We start from the raw sequence: 15,751 nt of genomic DNA, 5'->3' as shown, positions 1-15,751 counted from the left end.
TTGAGAGTGGATTCTCCCATTCCACTTCTTGTGTGACAGATTACAGTAGGGGGGTGTCTCAAAATACCAAAACTGTCACCCATTTAAACAGAACTAAACCTTCCTTGTGTGATACATTTCACTGCAAACAGGCATTTGGTTCATAGCACCTTCACTTCCCAGAGTGAGGTATAGAACCTCTCCTCAGCACCAGCAACGCCCTCCTTGAATAACATGTTGCTGTATGGTACTTACTAACATAGATGCAACTTACAGGGGATTTCTTCCAGGCTAAGAACTGCAGCTTTCATGCACCTGGCCAGCTGATCCAGGAATACTGGCCTGGCCTTTTGGGGACTTGAAAGCACAAGGGAAAAGAGGCAGCAGAAACCCTGTTGTTATGCTCTAGTCCACTGAAACAGGATAAAAGTGCCTGAACCTCCCTCTTGCTTCTCAGTAAAAGAATCACGCTTTTCAGAAAGATTTTACTTAAAAAAAAGGGGATACTAAGCAAATTTACAGATGATAGAAAATTGGGAGGCCCTGCAGAGTGACCTTGATAAACTAGCAGACTGGGCAATCACCAAACATAGCAGTTCAACAAGGGGAAGTGCCAGATTCTGCACCTGGGACAGAGCAACCCTGGATGTACGGACAGATTGGGGAATGAGACGCTGGGAAGCAGTGACATGGAAAGGGACCTGGGGGTCCTGGTCCATGAGAAGCTGAACATGAGTCAGCAGTGCCCTGGCAGCCAGGAGGGACAACCCTGTCCTGGGGGCATCAGGCACAGCATCACCAGCCAGGGAAGGGAGGGGATTGTCCCACTCTGCTCCACTCTGGTGGAGCACTTTAGGTGGCCTCACCTAAAATGTTGTGTGCAGTTGTGGGTGTCACAGTATAATAATAAGGATAAAAAGCTGATAGAATGTGCCCAAGAAGAGTAATGAGGATGGAGAAGGGCTTGAGGGGAAGCCACATGCAGAGTGGCTGAGGGTACTCGGTCAATTCAGCCTCAAGAAGAGGAGACTGAGAGGAGACCTCATTGCAGTTCCAGCTTCCTCAGAGGGGAAGAGGAGGGGCAAGTACTGATCTCTTCTCTGTGGTGACCCTCATGACAGGACATGAAGGAACGGCCTGAAGTTGTGTCAGGGAGGTTTAGGTTGGCTTTGCCCAGAGGGTGGTTGGGCACTGGAACAGCTCCCCAGGGAAGTGGCCACAGCACCAAGCCTGAGAGAGTTCAAAAGTGTTTGGACGATGCACGTGGTGCAACTCTTGGGGGTGTCTTGTGCAGGACCAGGAAGCTGGGCTTCATCCTAGTGGGTCCCTTCCAACTCAGCTTATCCTGTGATTCTGTGAAAACACTCCTATTAAAATTCTATATCTATGCATTAATGCATCTCATGATTTGTTATTGCAACTTGGTTAAAAAGCAAGAATAACTGAAATTGATTCAAATACAATTCAACAGAGTTAACTCAGTGATGAAACCAATATACAGTAGCTAAAATCATTCCCCTGCCTCAGCTACTGCTCTCTGGGTTCTGGCTGCTTTTCCCAGTTCTGCTGCCTCACCTCCTCATAAAAATTAGTAAGCATCTCTTGACATATTTTGTGTATCTTAACTGATACGTAAAATACTACCGAAACAGAGGCTGAGAATATTTTTCCTCTGAGTCACTGCCATACATAAGTATTTCAGCTTGAACAGTTGAGCTGTAAAGGCTTCTAATTAAAACAAAAACAAACAAACAAAAAACCAATTAAAAAAAAAAAAAAAAGCCAAGCTGTAATTCAATTAATTGAATAATTCCATTGAGGATTTACTTGTTAAGTCATTAGTCAACCTCTGTACACCATACACAAACCTCAGCTCCTTCAAATTTAAAATAAAATTGTTCAGAAGACTTCTTAAAGTATTTAAAGCTTTTATTAGATGGCACAGTAAAAAACTTCCAACAACCTCTTATAGCAAAAGTTTCTCAGAAATGCTGCAGCTCCTACATTCAGGCAATGGGAAGTTATAAACTGTAAAGAGGTTCTTTACCTGACTTTTCCCTAAGGATATTTCTATTTACAGGATCCAGAGTGGAACTGCCGCTTTGGTGTTCTCATTAACACCTCTAGTACACATAAAAGACTACTTCATTACAGTAGCCTTTCAAAAAAAGGCTATGATGTGAAACAGTATTTTAAATCATTAAATGTAAGGCAAATAAAGTTAAACTGCAGTGCTGCAGACATACGTATATATGGAAAAACCTCCAAACAAACCCTTAGTTGTATTATCTGTCTTTGATACGACCTGGGGTTTTCCCCAATCCTGCAGGATTTACTAGTAGTTTTGGTATTGGTTGGCTCAGAACATGTTAACCACATGAAGACAGCTAGCACCAACTTCCAGAGTGCCCTTCAGCAAAGGAAAGCAAACAGTGTTTGACTAGAGGCTTAAAGTTCTGTTTTGAATTGCAGAGGACAGAACCTGTACAAAAGAGCAAGCTCAGCTACCTTGTCAGGATCGGCTTGTTAAATCTGAAGGTCAACATGAACCTGAAAGAAGATACTCATGAGAAATTAATTCAGAAAGGCATAAATGATTCAAGAGAAAGACCTTGCTAAACTGCAATCTACATGGCCAGGAATTTCTCTGTGGAAAGCTCTACTCCTTACTAAGCATCCCTAATGTACCTGACAAAAGCAGAGGACACTGCCCTACTACACCTGGCAGACACACAAATGCCACGAGAACTACTGTATTCCAGCCCTCTCCCATCAAGCAGGGAGCATCTAAGCACAGCAGGTGCAATGTGAGCCTGGCACGCAGAAAAAGAAATGGAAGGATGAAGAATAAAAGCGAACAGTTCCAAAGGGAACTTAACTGCTGAGTAACGGAGGGGTTTCACCACAGGACTGACTTCATTTCAAATGCTGAGCGCATATTCCTCAGTCATCACCCAGGCCCCCACAGGGGAAGGCGGGGAGTGACTGGCATACAGAAAACAGTGCATTTGAACTGCCGGGTATTTTGTGATAATCTGCATTTATCTGAAAGCTGTCAATTGGCAACAACATTTAACACCAACATAAACTGACCTGGAGAATCACACTGAGCAGAAACGTAGTGTTCTCTGGCAAGGGCATTGTGCAAGCTTGGGCACCAAAACACAGCTCTGGCAGAAATCTGCACTTTCTCTTTGCTACATCGCTGGCATCCAGCCTGGGAGACAAGTGAGGGTCTGTCCTTTCAGCCCTACCCACAGCGTCAATGGCTTCAAGGAGATTCTTCCACAAGCAGAACTATGGGTTTTGAGCCTTCCCTCCTCAACAATTCCCAATTCTTCCCTGGCACTAGTTCTCTATGAACTACTTGATTCTTGATACAGTTTGCAAGGATTCAAATTCCTTTACAATAAGGGTCATCAGGGATAAACGCACTAGCACAAACAAGACTTGCACCCCATAAAATACCACCACTTACCTACCCAAATAATTTATCTTAAGTAATGTGGGCTTAGAAGTTAGACAGGTTTAACAAACATGTAAGTTTTTTGGCTTTAGACAGTTTTAAAATGCTTGGTTATGAGGGCTCCTGAAGAGACAAAAACTTGATTTGTTTGGCTAAAATCTAGGTCATTCACTGAGGGATTAAAGATGTCCAAAGGTGCTCAACTTTGCTGGAAGCTGTGGGGAATAAAAGAAAGAGGCATGTCAGTTAAACTGGAGCAAAACATCCTCATAAATGAGTGTGATATATCCTAGAACAGACCAGCAAAAAAGCCAAAATCATCCTTTCAAAACACTCTTAAAAAGGAGGGGAAAAAAAAAGGCAGGAGGAGATTTCTTGGCCATCCTGATTTTCAGTCTTTCAATCCTCCTCATTCCTTTGCAGAAAGCAAATTAATTTCATTTGTAGCTTCTGACCTAAACTAAGAAGTATATTGTTACTCCCATGTATGTTCCTCCAGAGGTCTACTAAGCGCTCTGTTATATAGAAAATAGTAGGAATGATGGCAAAACAGTGGCAAGATCAATTCTAACAGAGCACATAAAGCTGTATTATAATTACAAGAAATATAAGTGGCATTTCCAATATTATTAAGATTACTTCTTCAGTAATGTTTCATGGTACAAAAGCCAAGTAACCACATCTAGCTGCACTGAATGGGATAGAAACTTCCTTTGTTGCTGGCTTGAGAGCTTCCCAAACTGAGGAAAGCTCATAGGCCCTTCAACTCAAATCCTTGAAAAAAACCTAAACCATACTAAAACTTACTTTTTGATTTGCTGTTGGGAATTTCAGAGCATCTATTTTGAATACACCCTAAAATCTGATTTTCACAGAAGGAATCCAAACAATCAGCTTTTTCAAGTCAAGGTCCAACATTAGCCAACCCAGCTGAGGACAGCTATACTGTAAACCCACCCTTTTCTTCCAGTGCTGGTGGCACATACATGAAGGTCCCTCAGGCTTCAGCAACACAGTCTATCAGTCTCAGTTCCCCTCAGGAGGGAGCATCTCTTTCCCACCTGCTGTCCTGCAGATTGGAGGCAGCTGCTCAAGGTGGATTAATCCCCACCAGCAAAATCATTATAGAAGAAACCTTGAATTAAATTGTGTAACTTTGCTTGGCATTTTATCTCAGTTATTTTCTTTACTGGTTCCTTGTTGGTTTATAATCCTTCAGACAAAATAAGCTGAAGTTAACACAACTTTTAAATTATATACAGTACCTTTTTTTTGTAACTAAAAAGACAAATCATAAATTTCATAGCTTGCTGAAAATCTGAGGACACATTTACTCAAAATTCTCTATTTATACAATTTCTTGCCCTAAGAACTGCTTCTATTTCTTCAGCAATCAGTTCTCTAATTCCGATTGCTGTAAAGCTGCTTCTGAATAGAAAGTTGCATTAGAAAATTAAGCAATTTGTAAACAAAGACAAATCTCTTTTAACTAAATCTGTATTAAATACTATAGGAACAGAACTAAAATTACTTTTAACACTTGTCACTGCATTATTATCTCCTACTAATGAATTAATAATGTGCCAGTTTACCACTAAAACTCTGCGTCTTTTTTTTTTGAGACTGAAACCTTTGACATTTTTCGACCCCACAATGATTACTTTTAATAACAGTTATTTTTGTGATCTAAACTGAATACGAATGGTCTGCGTATCTACACAAGCAACTGTGTTTTCTGCTCAGAACAGCGCATAGTTTACATTTTCAAGAGACTGTGCTTTTGGGTCAAAGGTTTCCCTTAAGTCAGTTGTCTAACTTTGTATCAAACCATGCAGGAAAAACAGGTATAACTATTCTTTTTTATTTAAATAATTTCAGGAGACTAAAACAAGTCAGTACTTTAGAATTCATTATCCACAGAGCCATCATTCAGGGGTTTAGCCAGCATCCATATGGCCAATGGGGGCAACATCAATTCACACATGACTCAAGCAGGGCTTTATCCTCCAGCCCAGAATGGACCCCATGGCTGAGCCCAGCAGCCCTGCAAAACTCAGCCCCGAGGAGTCTGTGTGTAGGTAAGAGACAAGCTGGGTAAAACTGCATGTAAAAGCGTGTAAACAACGTATATTAAAAGGTAATGTTTATACAAACAGCAGGGAAATCAATTTTATAGCATATGGGAGTAACTTGCTTCACATGTAACTATCTGCAAGCCTGGTGATTTGCCTGGTGATCCTAAATACTTGTGTTAACTAAGCGGGGCAGTTGGGGGGGTCACTCATTTTTAAGTAGTAGATGCAAGGGGACAGCTTTGCTTCCAGAGAGGCAGTTTCCTCTTCCCTCCATCCCACAGTCCTTCCTTGTTCTGGAATGGGCCACCACCTTGCAAAAACTGGAAAGACTTGCATTTGTGTTGAAAGCCCAAAGCAATAGCTCCTACATTTTTACTGATCAGATTTTGGCAGGCAGGAAAGCTTTCCCTATTAAGCCTCATTTTATATTTCTAAGTGCACTGCCTCGCTTTCCCTCCCAAATTGGTGCTGACAATTAATGGCCATCAAAAGACTAAAACTAAGAGGTTGTGAGGAACCAGCATTGAAATAATTAGTTTTGAAAGCCCAGAAAGCACTCCTAAAAGCAGATAGAAGTGTGTTTGTGCAAGAGCTTGTTTGTCTAAAAACACAGCGAACTCCGCGTGCTACAAGTTCTGACCTCCTCCGACACCATCTCCTCTCCCAAGCAGCTGCCTTGTCCAGCTGACGAGTGAACAACCAGGGAAGGAAATGAGCCATCCCTTGGGGGCATCCCTGAAGTACGTACTCGGTGGCACCACTCATCTTTGACAGCAGCCACACGTATAGGAGACCGGCACATTGGTAAGAGTCGGGACGGGCAGCGGCCGGAACCCTTCCTTCAGATAACACGGCAAACCGGGTCTTTTGTTACGCGTGAGACAGAGCCTGAGGAGGGCAGGAGAGGCTCCACCCAACAGGTCTTCACCCAGAGGAAAAAAGGCAAGTGGAAAGAGAGAAGGATACATTTCGGTTTTTCAGGGTGTGTCTAAAAGTCAGCAGTCTCCTTTCAAAGCAGAATGGAGCAAATCCTTCTATCTGAGAATCTGAACAAAGGCAACAGTCACATATCAAGCACTTCTCTCTTAGTATCACCCGAGGGTAGGTATTTCACCTGTTAAATATTCAAGAACAGGGTTGCACAATTAATTAAGCAACTGACCATTTACACCTGACAACAGAGAAGGGCGAATCAGGTTTTACGTGGTCTGCCTAGCAGCCTACGCTGTTTGTTGAATTTCAAGGTATAGGATTTTGTTCCCAGCTTATTTATTCAAGAAACTTACAATTCCTGACTGCCATACAGCTGTTTCACACACTTGTTCTTCTTCTACATGTTAAACCGTGCCTTGAGAATATCATTTGCAGCTCATTTTAAATTCAGAATGACTGTTACTTTAAATTTTTTTAAACATCAGCTCAAAACTATAGAGATCTTTAACCATCTTTACTACTTTGCATCCATATGTAATTTCAGTTACAGTGGAAAATCCCACTGAAGCCCTAGGCACACAGATGAAGAAGCCAGCACGACACATGCATTGTCACAGTTAAACATGTAAGTGTCCGACTAAAATCCAACTCATTCTTCATAAATTCAGAGCATGACAAAAACCTTAGGAAAAGAAAAAAAAAAATTGCTCCAAAACAAACAGTGGGAGCGCTGTTACACATTCCCCAGAGCGCAAAAGTAGCGTTAGACTTCAACAGGCACTAAGATCAGGCCTTTTGAGCAGTTTTAGTTACAGCTCTCCCCTTCTGCAGACCCGCAGCAACGTAAAACAAGTCGGCCAGACCCGCAGCTTCGCTTTTAGCCCCTAAACCCAAGCCACGTCTGACAGCAGGTTGACTTTACCGGTCACTTTGAGTACTCCTCCTTTTTCCTGGCTGAACAATACAGCAGGGCTCTGCTCCCTTCCAAGAGACGACCGACTTGCCTTGAAATTACACGCGAACATCTGCAAGCCCTAAGGCCGGACTTTACTTCTCGAGCGCGGAGAGCGGCGGGCGCCGCGCCGCCTACCTTGGCCACCCAGCTGAACAATGGTGACATCCTAGGGGCTCCGGCGCGGCGATCCCCGGCTCCGGCCGCTCCTCTCCGCCTCTCCCGCCCGCCGCTCCCAGCGCCTCATGCGCGGGGAAGGGCCCGGCCCGCGCGGACTCCCGAAGCGTCCCCGCACCGAGCGCCGGCACCGCCAGCTCTCCGCGCCGGGAACACTGCCCGTGGCGGCGCCGGCTGCGGCCGCGGGGCTGCGGGGCGGGAAGGGAAGGGATGGGAAAGGAAGGGCCGCGGCCGCGTCCCGCCCCCGCCGCGCTCCGCCTCCGCCGGGCTCACCGCGCCCGGGCTGCGGGAAAGGGAGCGAGCTCGGGAAGGGAGCGGGCTCGGGAAAGGGAATGGGGCTCGGGAAGGGAGCGGGCTCGGGAAAGGAGCGGGTTCGGGAAGGGATCGGGTTCGGGAAGGGATCGGGTTCGGGAAAGGAGCGGGTTCGGGAAGGGAGCGGGGCTCGGGAAGGGAGCGGGTTCAGGAAAAGAGCGGGTTCGGGAAAGGAGCGGGTTCGGGAAAAGAGCGGGTTTGGGAAGGGAGCGGGGCTCGGGAAGGGAGCGGGGCTCGGGAAGGGAGCGGGTTCGGGAAAGGATCGGGTTCGGGAAAGGAGCGGGTTCGCCGTCCGGCAGCGCGCCCGGTAACGCAGACAACCGCCGGCGGCCGCCTCGCGCTGCCCGGCCACGTAACTCAGCGCTGACGACGGGATTCGCAACTAAAAGTTTCTGGGAACATCCCGGCATCGAAGCCATTCCTAACATTAAAGGATCGAGCGAAAAATCATCTGTTTGAAACCACTGAGAAATGTTACACTTCCAGTCTGTCTTGCCATTCGTGTTAGCTAATCACACGCTAGCTGCTCAACTTCCAGAAATCAGACTGTCGTGGAAGGCCAGACAGTAGTGTGCATGTTTCCGGCAGGTCCAGGGATGTTACTTGCCACTCAGCCAGGAATGCTCATTCCTGCCGTTGCTCCGGCTGAGCTGGCTGTGAACACCGTCCTCCCCTACTGAGCGGCCGCAGGGCTGCCTGAAACAGCTAAAGGGCACAGAACCAGGAAAGGAAAAAAGGTTTGGAGTTCACAGGAAATAATCCACTGGGCTCAAAACAAAAAGCCCTTTATTTTCCACCACCTCACAGAAACAACAGGAAGAACTAGATTTGCACAATTGTAATAGGAAAGCAACTCATTCTCAATAAAATTCAACTGGTCAAAGTTAGATAATGAAGTGCCAAATTCAGCTCTTCATTTTGCTCGAAGACACACTCACGGAGACAGCTACTCCACTGTGAGAGTGCCCTGAATATGCTTGCACTTGCACACTAATGGCCAATGGAATGGTCTCTGGGTCAGAGCTGACACTGCTCCAGTTGTTTGAGTTATTAAATGAAAACAGAAGGGGAAGAGTGACATCCATGCATATGAGCCGGGGAGAACCAGAGCCAATCTCACAGGTCACTGAGGCAGAAAAGGGGTAGTTTTGGTGCCTGCCTCAGATTGCAGCCCTGGCTTTGGTTCGTGCAAAGCAAACAAGGCATCGAGCTGCCAGAGAGCTCTATCACCTCCTAACGTGGTGCTGGTGAGTGCCTTAGCACTGTTGTATGTCTGTAACGGGACACAGAGGGATGAGGGGACAACACAAAATGGTTCTTCTCAGGCTGTACCTAAATTACAGTTTCTGAAATGAAAACCTTAACAAATACATTTCAGATCTTCATAAAAGGAGAACAGAGTTCCATTTTCTAATAGTTACACAGATTAGAGATAATTCACAAAGATGGCCAGTGGTTCTCTCTGTCAGTTCTACAGATGTTCTTAGCCATAGGCCCAGTAAGTGACTAAATATTACTGATACCCATTTCAGTAGCAGTCTCTAAAGGTTTACTGGCATGATAGAGAGAGACATTTTCACTGCTGCTACTATTCATGATGCACAGAGCACATACATGAAAAAATAACATCTGTTCTCAGGGCCTTAAACTCAGAACGCAACAAGAACTGTAGAAATAATACCATCTGAAGGACAGAACCAGGTCTGCTTTTATTTCATAAAGCAACTGAGGGCACGAGCAAGGCAGAATGCTATTCATTACGTGCTGCTCATAGCCACTATACAGTACAGTATAACCACTATATTTGATGGTAGCATGAGAGTCTCAAGAGTCTCATTTCTCTAACACTGAGTGTGAACAGTATTACATCTGAGTAATTATTTCTTCCCCTATCTCTGAGGAGATCCTGCCAGCTTGGGACTTTGTCCAGCTCCCCCATTCTGACTGACATCTTTACACAATTTTAAACTAACAATACACACATCTGCCCCCAAGTCCACATTAAACACTGATGTCACTTCACACTACTTAACTTCGAAACCTGTTGCATGTAGTTGTTATAGCGACATTTGTATGTTTTTAGATGCACTCTGAAAACTTCTACATGCTTCTGTGGTATATGTCGTAAAGTTAATTCGTGTTAAAAGATATAAAATGTAATGCAATCTCTATAAGGATACGTTTTTGTTTTAATCCCGTATGCTAAGAGTTAACTCAGAGAAAAGTAGCTCAGAAAAGGCACAGGAATTTCTCTTGCCTGAAAGACATGGGAGGGACATGAAAGAAAAATGATTGGAATTACCAGAAAGGGAGACCCAAAAATGCCTCTGCCGGGAAACGTTAGAAGAAGAACAATGACGACGGAAAAAGGAGATGAGAGCCCGGAGACCCAGATGATTACATCAGATCGATATCTAGACTGTCTCCTCCTGAAATTAACATCTCCACACCACACCTGGCCACAGCCATTAACGGCATTGTCCTCTCCCGCCGCCCTATTCAAACTCTTAGAACTGGAACATGAATGTTTAATGAAGATGCCTCGGAGGAAGAACCGTTGAAATCCCAAGTTTCTCTCAGCGATCCAGTGTATAAAAAGAGGCTGCTGCAAGCCAGAAATGTGAACTTGGGGGATAACAGACTGGCAGAGTGTGTTATCATTGTTCACCCGGCGCCGACCCCAGGCTTGACGCTGTCCTTTTAATTGTGGCTGTCTGAGATTGTAATTTTGTCTCTCAATAAAATTCCAAAATTTGATTTATCGAATTTGGTCTATCGTATTTATAACACTTCTATAGGATTGGGAAGAAAAGCAGTCTTGTGGTGAAGATAGCGCATTAGGAGATAGAAAAACAATGAATGAATTCCAGCTTCTGCTGTTAACATGGCTTTCAGGCATGCTACGTAACTGCTGTCTCTGCTCTAGTTAATCTGTTAAACAAAGATGATAGATGCTGGCCTTGAAGGAAGGAGAACTGGGCACACTTTGGCATTTGGGAAAACAGCTGGAAGTGAGATTTAAGTGTTTAGCTATAAAACCACTTAGCAATGCATGAAATTCTTCAGTGTAAATTTAAAAGGTCACTGTGTTGCTTACCTTCCAAAAAAGATGCATTTAGTAATGTTGTGGGAACAATAACTGCATTAATTTTTCAGGATGTTCAAATTTCTAAAAAGAGAACCTCTGTATTTTATTATTTTGTCTTGTGTAGATTACTGTCTCTCCAAAAATACTACATAAGCATTTTGGGGAAATGGAAAAATTCAGGGTCAGGGAATAACATCTGTACTGCATAAATAATAAGTACCACTTGACACCATCTCATCCAAGTGTATGATCTCTTAAAAATCAAAACAAACCCCTCAGTCCTATAAGCTGTCCCATGTTACCATGGAAAGTATTAGCAAGGTATTTGTGGCTGTTTTTAAAATAGCAACAATTAAAATACTTCAAAGTCATAACTTAAAGCCTACATCATCAGAAAGGTGATCTTTCTGTTTTACAGATGTCCTACATAAATTTACACATACACAAATACCCCCATTATTATTTCTCCAACAAACTTTTCTCCACTAAAAGAAGTCATTTGGAGAATGAACGAGATATAAAAAGAGAAGAGAGACATAAGGAAATATTAAGAAGAAAGGAGGGTGCCGTTGACCTTTCAACTCAAAAAAGGAGTATTTCTGGCTCATTTTCCACTGATTTCAGTTTCTCTAGGTTTAATGGCCATGAATATTTTTGTGTGTTCACAGTGGGTCATCACTGAATGATGAGAGAGTTCTTGTGAGAACAAGAACTTGCATTAAGGGCATCGCCACAACTGTGGTACCTGAGAACTGGCCTCTTCCGTTGCTCTTTTGTTACAACTAGTGGTGATTTCAAAGCAGATCCTATTCCCATTTAAATTTTTTTCTTCTGTATTGTATTTAAACTTATTTTGGCAGTTATTCTTCTCATGAATTATCCCCTCTGTCCACATTCACTTGCAACTTTCGCTTATCTCCTTCCTTCCTTCATTACACAAGAAGGTCTTGATAAATTCAGGTGAAAAAAATACAAGAAAAAATATGCCTGACATTAATTATCACTTTCCAATATTAGGTCTTTGTTTAAAAACACCCACAATTTTTATACTTTATCACTTATTTCTCACTGTACTTTAAGATTTCCCTGAGTATTGTCTCATCCTCTCACCTTCCAGGTGTGATGGTTTCTACTTTCTGAGGAAAAAAAGAGAAAAAAAGTAACTACTTTAAGAGAACTGTTTGTGATGTGAATTCAAAATGTAATAATGTTTTGGTTCTTAGATGCAGCTGTAATAAATCATACCAAAATAGACGTGTCTAAGGAAACACCAGACTTTTATGGCACCTTCACACAATGCAAGATGTAAAAAAATATTTATCTGAATCCATCGATGGAACAGAGTAATGAATCCTCTGGATTTCATCCTATCCAAAGATTCAATCAGGCTTAACTCAGTGGCTTCTGAATAGATACTCTAGTGAAGAAAAAAGTAAGCTTTGTTACTTCTTTTTGCAAAATTATAAGCAAACTTTTTCCTCAATACAAAATAAAATATTAATCATAAAACCAAATTACTTCACCAAACCAGATCAGCACCAGCCCCCTGATGAAAAACAACAGCAAGACCCAACAGACTGGTAGTGGCTTTACTTTTGAGTTAAAAGTGCATAGGAGCCCACTGCCCAGGCTAAAGATGAAATCCAGCTTTCACCAAAGCACCTGGGATGACTTTCTTGGTGCTTTCTAGACATTCAGTGGAAACAGAAATTACACAGATTTGGATAATCTTCTTGGTACTGTGAGTGAAATTTTCTGGCTATTTGCTAATCAGTAGCAAATACGAAAAATGCTGACATTGGGCCAGTGCCCAGAGATAGCTTGCAATTCACTCCCCATGTGGCATACAGGATAGAACAGTTCCTTACCAGACTGCTGGGCAGTGATTCAGCAGAAGAGTCCTTTCCAACCTCTCATGTACATTTAGTCTTTTCCACCATAAAATTTGTAACTGCTAAAATGCTTTGATTCAAGTGATATTAGGATTTCTCACTCAGGAATGAAAAGTTGTGTTGGTGATGGGCTATCTGTCCTGTTCCCTACCACCACTATCCTTTCTCTCTCCAACAGTGTCAGAGCAAAGAGGGAAGAGGGTTACCATGTGCTGAGGCTCAACTGAACCACAGCAAGAGGACTGAGCGAAAGCAAGATCTGTGAAGGGAAAGGTCATCTACACCTGTAGGAGAGAAGCCTAAGAGCACATGGGCCATGTTGCTCACTCAGCAGACAGAGGAAATGAAGTCTTCCTTAGGCAAGTAATACCCTAGAGGCAGGGTTACATCAACAGGAGTGAGGTCATGAGAGTATTAGAGGACAAAACACCTCATAAGATTAAAGCAGCTTTCCTGATTGGCTACCATTATCTTCAGATTCTTCCCGATGGGTCTGTTTTGGACAAAAAAGTATTTAGGCATTCTTTTTTTCATTTGAAAAGTTGTATCTAGAGAAAACAGTTTGTGCTTTGCTTATGCCCTGTTAGAAGGCAGTTGTGGGTGACAGCAGATGCTCGGATGATCAGCATGGATGATTTCCTAGTATTTGCTCCAGAAAGTTCAGAGTGGAAGGGTTTTGGTGAAATCCTTAGTCAAACAAGAGACTGGAGAAAATACTACTCACAGAATGTGGAACCCATCATCCTGTAAAGTTAACCAAGACTATATATAATCAGCATAACAGTAACACAATCTAGCTTTAGGGTCCACTGATGCCCATTCATAAACATTAGGGTCGTCTGATGCAAAGAGCACATCTGGACTGAAATCACTGTGCCGCTTCAAACACTTCTAAAAATACTGATGAGCAAACTTTGGATTGGCAAGCTTTATGCTGGACTGCATCTTTTTTGTCTTCCCACAGACAGCAAAATAAAGCTTAAAGCTGTCAGGAACTTTGCCATGGGTTCTGACTAATTCCACTCAAGCATAATCATATGTCTGCATTTGACCAAGATGAAAAGTACATGGTGGACTTAATTGTAATCAAATGATCAGTTCTCTATAAATGAGTGAAAAAACACAGCCTGAATCTACAGATAAGTCCAAGCAAGACTTATGAAGATCTCTTGTGAGGAGGTCACTTTGATCTGAATAGCTGGATGCAAAAAAACCCACAAGGACAATGTGGCAAATGAGCATCAGGGGAAACTCAGAGCACAGCAGGGAATTGCCACAAGGAGACATCAGAGGTTCCATGCATTTACTCTGTTTAATAATAACGGTTTTCTGGAAGCTGTGAAACGAGCAGGAAGAGCAGAAAACAGGCAGAGCAAACTAGGAAACTGCAGAAGTAAGCCACAGAGCTCAAAATAAATGAGGATGCTCCCAGTGTGCAATGACAAATACACAGGTCAAGCCATTGAGATCATCAGCTAAGTCTTGACTATAGCTGAAACAGCTGGAAACCCCCTATTTTTCCTCCTGTAAGGCAGTAGCTTTTGGTCTTCTCAGTGTCACCAAACCAAGGGATAACTTATCTGAGCTCTCCAGAATGCTGAGGTGGCTCTGGGAAAGAGAGCAGCAGATGCCACAGTGATGAAATACACCTGCACACACACCCTGACACAACTGGATAAACTATAAAATACTAATTATGCAAGACTGCTTATTTTAAAAACCTCCTGGCACTGGGATGCAAAACATGTGCAAATCAAGTTGCCATTAATGTCCCCTGCCACTAGATAGATGGCTATGAAAGGACTTTGCACCCTTTTCCATCAGCTTCCTGCTGCTTCCTTGTGACATGCACTCACAGATCTCAGGAGGAAAAAATTGTAAACAAACCCTCTTAAAGTTTAAAAAACATTTTCAAAATACAACTAGTTATACTTAAAATCCTTGCTGATCTTGAAGCTTATATGATTAACTCAGTCCGATGGGAAAAAAGACAATTCATTTGAAGATAGGTCTCATTTCCTTTGTAAAGAAGCATTACCTCACAGTGGAAAAAATCCCTCAAACTACTAAGCACTGCTACTTCCAGTAATAGATAATTTATAGAGTAAAAAATGTCTAGAAAGTTTTGAGGACAACCTATGAGCAGAACATGACACCTCTCATTTGACTGGTAAAAATCAAAACATAATTATAATTTTAACAATTCCTCATATGCTATAGGAGCCATATATATTATGAATGGCTATTTCCATTACATGAGTCTTCATGTTAGACTAGTTATTTACTGTAGCCTACTAGAACATTCCAGTAATGAGTAATATAAAATCAGCAATCATATATGCATCATTTTACAGAGTTATAGCCTAGCTCTTTGTTCACATAATTAATTATAGATACAAAAATAGTCCCACTGTCCTAGGCATATTATTTTGTATACTTCAGTTGCAACAGTAGGAGACTAGGGAAGTACATTGAGTTCTATAGTACGGAGAGCCGTGAAAAGTAGCCAGCCTTCTCAGTTCTCCACAATTTACATAATAACTAAATCTATTTCTAACAGCATTGATTTCTCATTATTTAATCCAGCCACAATCCCCACAGACAGTACACAGATTCTAATGGGCTTATATTGTAGTTCACACACTCTAAAGCAACCCTCATCTCAGTAACCGAAAAAACCCTCCAACAGTTAAAATAAAACTTCAAGTGTTAGCTATTCTACCCCCAAACCAAAATATTCTTGGTGTTCCTGTGAATTGCTTAACAATAAGAACTATCAGTTCAGGTTTATCTCTCAGTAGGTGTAGAGTCCAGAATTTACCTACAGTCATTGGAGCTATACTGCAGTTCACATGATGAGCAGCTGAGTGTAAAAGC

At 42.6% G+C, this 15,751-nt stretch overlaps 1 protein-coding gene across 8 annotated transcripts in view; it reads right to left on the bottom strand.

The window, feature by feature from the left end:
• TBC1D1 (TBC1 domain family member 1) overlaps window positions 1-15,751 on the bottom strand; it is a 104,533-nt gene that overhangs the window by 65,015 nt on the left and 23,767 nt on the right. The window contains exon 1 of one of the 8 annotated variants that reach the window (XM_040063968.1): window positions 7,544-7,668. The exons of the other annotated variants lie outside the window; for them this stretch is intronic. Within the exon in view, the coding sequence (XP_039919902.1) occupies window positions 7,544-7,573 (30 nt within the window). The 5' untranslated portion in view covers window positions 7,574-7,668. Of the gene's footprint in view, window positions 1-7,543; window positions 7,669-15,751 lie in introns of those variants that run through there. 8 annotated transcript variants of the gene reach the window in all.

Source organism: Hirundo rustica, chromosome 5 (genome assembly GCF_015227805.2).
Source record: "Hirundo rustica isolate bHirRus1 chromosome 5, bHirRus1.pri.v3, whole genome shotgun sequence".
NCBI classification, from domain to species: domain Eukaryota; kingdom Metazoa; phylum Chordata; class Aves; order Passeriformes; family Hirundinidae; genus Hirundo; species Hirundo rustica.
Note: the sequence above shows the minus strand (reverse complement) of the source record. Positions and strands in the feature narration are given on the sequence as shown.